This window comes from Myotis brandtii, unplaced genomic scaffold (assembly GCF_000412655.1).
Source record: "Myotis brandtii unplaced genomic scaffold, ASM41265v1 scaffold1563, whole genome shotgun sequence".
Classification (NCBI taxonomy): Eukaryota; Metazoa; Chordata; class Mammalia; order Chiroptera; family Vespertilionidae; genus Myotis; species Myotis brandtii.
In genome coordinates, this window is record NW_005355679.1 from 153518 (window position 1) to 159337 (window position 5820).

General features: G+C 40.1%; 1 protein-coding gene across 1 annotated transcript in view; it reads left to right on the top strand.

Annotated features, from left to right (window-relative positions):
* The window catches only part of BMS1 (BMS1 ribosome biogenesis factor), a 34609-nt gene continuing 28789 nt past the window's right edge, over positions 1 to 5820 (top strand). The window contains exons 1-4 of the mRNA XM_005861779.2: positions 1 to 91; positions 1598 to 1801; positions 3006 to 3196; positions 4475 to 4554. Coding sequence (XP_005861841.1) covers positions 1626 to 1801; positions 3006 to 3196; positions 4475 to 4554 — 447 coding nt within the window. The 5' untranslated portion in view covers positions 1 to 91; positions 1598 to 1625. The remainder of the gene's footprint in view (positions 92 to 1597; positions 1802 to 3005; positions 3197 to 4474; positions 4555 to 5820) is intronic.

The following is a 5820-nucleotide window of genomic DNA, read 5'->3' on the forward strand; positions in this document are numbered from 1 at the left end:
TTTCCCGCCGGCGGGTGGAGTAAGGGCGTAGGACGCCTTTCCGGTTCCGGAGTGGTCCACGCGAGGCTGAGCAGGAGCACCTGTGAGCTCGGTGAGCGCCGGGGGCTGGGGGAGGCGGCGGCGGCGGGGTCTCCAGGACTGGGGTCCGGGAGCTTCGCGAGCCGAGCGCACGGGAAGGCCCGCGTTCGGTCTCGGGCAGTCTGCCCCCGGGGAGAACCTGAGGCGCCGGGCAGGCATCTTCCGTACCTTCCGGAGACTTGCTCCTTGGTCGTTGGGGGCGTGGCTAAGGAATGCGCGTGCGGAGCCGGGACCCGGGGAGAGGGGCAGGGAGAGCTGGCGGGCGTTCCAATGCGGCGTAATCCCGGCCGGTGACAGACCCGAGCCACGTCAGTTAATTCCAAAAAGTGTTTCCCCTCTCCCCACCTAACCGGCACCCCCAGAGGGTAAAGGCATCAAGTGCATACAAGTTCGGAACCAAGATACCGTTGAGTAGAAAAAGGATGTCCTGAAACACACAGCTGTTTAGTTTCAAAGCGCTCCTAGAACCCAGCTCCCCTAACTCCCATTAGTATTTCTTGACATTATGCTGGTATGTGCGGACTTTCTATTCCGCTGGTGAGAGGGGGGGAATCGGCCTGCCCTCCTGCAGTGCAGCCGTCTGATGTGGCCCTTACTGCCTGGCGCCGAAGACATTGGTTTGAATTCCGCCCACTAGTCAGATCATAACTGCAGCCTTCTCCCGGCACCCTGCCGAGCACATCATAGGCAGACGCGTGTATTTATTGAACTGAAGTTATCTCAGTTTCATTGGATGACTTGATTGCCCCACTCCCCTTTTTGTTAACCATGTGCTATATTGTATGCAGCCTGATTTCCTTAAAACAAACAAACAACAAAATTTAATCCAGTGATTCCCAGTTTATGGGCCATGAATTTGTGGGATGCTCAGGAATCCCAAGGGTTTCTGCAAATCTGTGTGGTCTGCAGGCATCATCCACAACCAGTCATATCTCACACGAGTACATATTGCCATTTCTTAAGTGTATGTAGGTAATTATTATAATTTAAGAGTTTTACAGTATCAAACTAAAAGTAATACTGCTATCATGTTGGGGGGTTATTAAAATGCTTTGATTTTTTAAAATAAAATACCTTAAAATAGTTTGTTTGGAAGCCATTTTATTAGTCCAGTTGCTATTTAGAGCTGAGCTGTCCAAATATTCTAGTAAAATATGACTATTTAAATTTAGAATGGAATTAATTAAAATGAAATGTTAATGTCTCGGTTTCACTTGGTACATTGTAAGTTCATTAGCCACATGTGGCTAGTGACTACTGTGTTAATAGCTATAGAATGTTTCCATGTTGCAGAAATGGACAATGCTAATGCAGAAACTTAAGATGAATAGATAGTAATCTAAGCAGAGGTAACTAATCTAATTTATAGCAGAGCAGTGAAATTTGGCATATTAAGTAGTTCCTACCCTTCTTGGGTGAACATATATGTCTTTTTTTTAAAGAAATAAATTTACTGTTTTTCCCTGGGTGCTGTGTAGATTGTAAAATGCTTCCTCCACCCCCACCTCATTCAATGTAGGTTAGTTGTGAATTGGTAAAAAGTCACTATGGAGACCAAGGACCAGAAGAAACACAGAAAGAAAAACAGCGGGCCCAAAGCTGAAAAGAAAAAGAAACGGCATTTGCAAGACCTCCAACTTGGAGATGAGGAAGATGCCCGGAAGAGAAACCCCAAAGCTTTTGCAGTCCAGTCTGCTGTGCGGATGGCTCGATCCTTTCACAGGTATGTTTAGCTAGATTCTTCTAGTGGTTTTTTCATTTTTTTCTGTAAATAATATATTTTTATTGATTTCAGAGAGGAAGGGATATCAATGATGAGAGAGAATCATAGATCAGCTCTCTCCTGCACACTCCCCACTGGGGATGGAGCCCACAACCCTGGCATGTGTGCTGACCAGGAATCGAATTGTGACCTCCCAGTTCATAGGTTGATACTTGACCATGGAGCCACACTGGCTGGGCTCATTTTTTTCTTTTTAAACAGTAGGAGTCTCTCCAGATGATGTTTGAATTCATGAGTCTATTCAGCTCTGAAGGTCATGGAGATGCATGCTGTATTTCTTTTACTAAGACATAAGAGGTCGTTCCTTTGGAAGCTGCCTTGCCTCCAGTGATTATTCTGATTGCCCTTTTTTGCCCAAGAAAAACCATGAGTTTTTTAATAGAATTTGTTTCTTCTTAAACTTTAAATAATATCTCTGATAATAGGTGTTCTTGTGGGGTTTTTTTTGGATGTGTTTTATATAGTTGAAATATGTAATATTAAATAACTTTATTTAATGAATCCTTATATGCGCCCTGACTGGGAATTGAACTGTGACCTCTGGTTTATAGGTCTATGTTCAACCACTCAGCCATGCCGGCTGGGTTAAACATTATTTTTTTTTTAAAGTATTTTTATTCATTTCAGAGAGGAAGGGAGAGAAGTAGAAACATCAATGATGAGAGAGAAGCATTAATCAGCTGCCTCCTTTACACCCCCCACTGGGGATGGAGCCCGTAACCCAGGCATGTGCCCTGACCAGGAATGGAACCAGTGACCTTCTGGTTCAACCATTGAGCCATACTGGCCGGGCTAAACATTAGTGAATTATATTCTTCCAGTAAAGGAGCCAAATTTAACTCTATAGCCTCTGCTCTTATTCATTATGATATACTGCCTCTATGTTTGCTTTTTTTTCCTCTTTAAACTACTGTAATCAACTAATAAAGCAATCAGATTTAAGGTTTGTATAGTTTTCAACATTCTGTACTGTTGAAGTCCATCTGTTTATATATTTACTGAAGTGGTTATTTGGATTGGAGCCAGGAGTTAACAAGTTAATTATACCTATGTATTGTCTGTTCTGCTCTCTTTAAAATCTTTACATATAGGGATACTGCCTTTTATATTTTGAAAATGAATTTATTTATTTTTTAACAAATAGGACTCAGGATTTGAAGACAAAAAAGCACCATATTCCAGTGGTTGATCGAACTCCACTAGAGCCTCCACCAATAGTGGTGGTGGTGATGGGGCCTCCGAAAGTTGGCAAGAGCACTTTGATTCAGTGCCTCATTCGGAACTTCACCAGGCAGAAGCTCACAGAGATCAGAGGCCCTGTAACAATTGTGTCAGGTAGGCTGGTGCAACCCCAGACGCACATGGCAGGTGGTGTCGTCTGAGAAGCATGCATGTCCTTGTTGAACTTTTTTTTTTTACTGGTAAATGCGAAATTAATATTGTCACTTCATATTACCTCTTATAAGTTTTACTAAGTTGGCTGTAACTTCAGAAAAAGGTAAGTTCCTAAAGGTAATAATGATGCAGATGTATACCTTATTCTGACTGCAGTGTGGGTTTGCTAGGGATGCTCCTCTGAAAGGTGTGGCTGGCCTGGGCAGGCTGGCTTGGTCCTGGTGAGCACCTTCATTTAACAGATAGCAAGTACTTCCCATTCTTGTGGAAGTAAGGGAGTTTTCCTCTCTTTCCTGTGAGATTTATCTGCTTTGGAAGATGGTGACCTTTCTAAATTTGAGGGAAGATGAAACAAATTCCCGAAATGACAGTGGTAGAGCCTGAACTTTCTCATTTAGCAATAATAAGCACGGGTCCACTTCTATCTGGATTTTTTTTTTAAAATAAATGTACAGTTGGCTTTTTGTATCCCTAGGTTTCACATCTGCAGAGTCAAGCAACTGTGGATCAGAAAGAGTATTTTTTCATCCGTGGTTGGGAATCTGCATATGCGAAGGCCACCTCTATGCATTGTTATGAGCCATTTTATGTAAGGGAGTTGAGCCCCTTTGGCTTTTGATATCCACAGGGGTCCTGGAACCAACCCCTGTGTTTACCAAGGGACGACTCAAGTTTTGGGGGAGTCAAAGATTATATGCAATTTTCTACTGCACAAGGGTTGGCGTCCCTAACCCCCTAATTGTTCAAAGGACAACTATAGTTGGACTGAGGCTTCTCTTTAAGACATTTTTGTTATGGTGATGACTTCTTTAGATTTATTTTAGAAATAATGATTGTTCACAAACATTCTGTTGTATTAGGTTTGAGGATTTTTTTAGCTATAGTGGGAACACAGGAAGCTTTGTTAGAGGTAGAAGCGCTGGCCACTACTGAACAGTATCAGGGTCATCATGAAATCCACTTGTCTGCCCATTCTAGTCGGAATTTTACCTGTTTGAGCACTTTATTCATATGAGTAGTCTTGTAATATTTTAAAATTAGAGAACATAGCAAGAAAACCAAGATGAAATAGATTTTATCAATTTTCTCCTATAAAAATGAATTTCTGGCATACTCCTATAAGTGTATATGGTGCTTTACTTAATGCAGTTAAAAATGTTAATTAACGTTAATGGATATATTTTTTTTAAAGTACAATTTTCATCTTTTCACTTATAGGTAAAAAGCGCAGACTCACCATTATTGAATGTGGATGTGACATTAACATGATGATTGACCTGGCTAAAGTAGCAGATTTGGTAAGTTAGTGTGGGCAGTGGGTTTCTGATGGGGACTTAGAGCAGTGTGATGGGTTATTTATCCCGTGTTGAAGGGAAGAAAGGATTATAATTATTAAGGAAGTGATGAGTGTTATGAGGGATGCAGTAGATGTATTTGATGATGATGGTCATAATAATTTTTGTTATAATAAAAATGGAATGTGCACAATGAAATGTATTCTAAAATCTAAAAGTAAATCACGGGACAAAGAAAACCTTTAACCAACATAGCTAATAAAAGCTCATTAAGATATATATATACATGTATACATACATGCATAAATATGTACATGAAACAGTAGTAACGGTCCATTTCTTGGACCCTTAGTGGGCATTGTGCTAAGGGCTTTCTACAAATTTAGCTCATCTAATCCCCCAGTATGCCCTAGAGGTAAATAGGTATTATCTCCAATTGTGATGGAATCAAGACTCCCAGAAGTTAAATAATTTGTCAGAGGGTGGGAACTCTACTCTTAGATGGTGCCAGAACCTCCGTCCTAAATGATTATGATAAAACAAATATGTGGATTGCCCATGAGAAGTTGTCAGAGTTGAAAATAAAAAATCTCTACAGTATTCAGCATGTGGAAATTGTGCAGCCTCGATTGCATTTACAGAGATGTTACTGTGCAAAAATAAAGCCAAAAAGAAAAAAATTAAGCCATATTGATTAGAAAATGTGGGGTAATAGATACCTTGGTGTTTTGGGGTTTTTTTTATTCATCTTTCTGGATAGCTGTTTGGTGAAAGAGCTACAGATTTTATTCTTTGGCCCAGGAAATCCTCTAAAATAAAAAATAATTTAATATGATGTTATGGCTATCCCATTTTAATATCAGAAAGCTAAATACTATTCAAATTTTCAACATGTAATGCTACCATTAATAAAAATGTTATTGTCAACACAAAATAGTATAAACTTATTAAATCTTACATATGTGAAATGATTGAAAGCTTAGTGTATGAGTCAGTTTCTCGTAAAATATTCCAAGCCCTAATTTTATTTAATTAGTTTTTTAAAATATATTTTTATTGATTTCAGAGAGTTAGTTTCTCTTTTATGTAAAATATTCCAAGCCCTAATTTTATTTAATTAATTTTTTAAAATATATTTTTATTGATTTCAGAGAGGAAGGAAGAGGGAGAGAGAGATAGAAAGATCCATGATGAGAGAGAATCGTGGAGCAGCTGCCTCCTGCAAGTCTCCTACGGGGGATGGAGCCCACAACCCGGGCATGTGCCCTT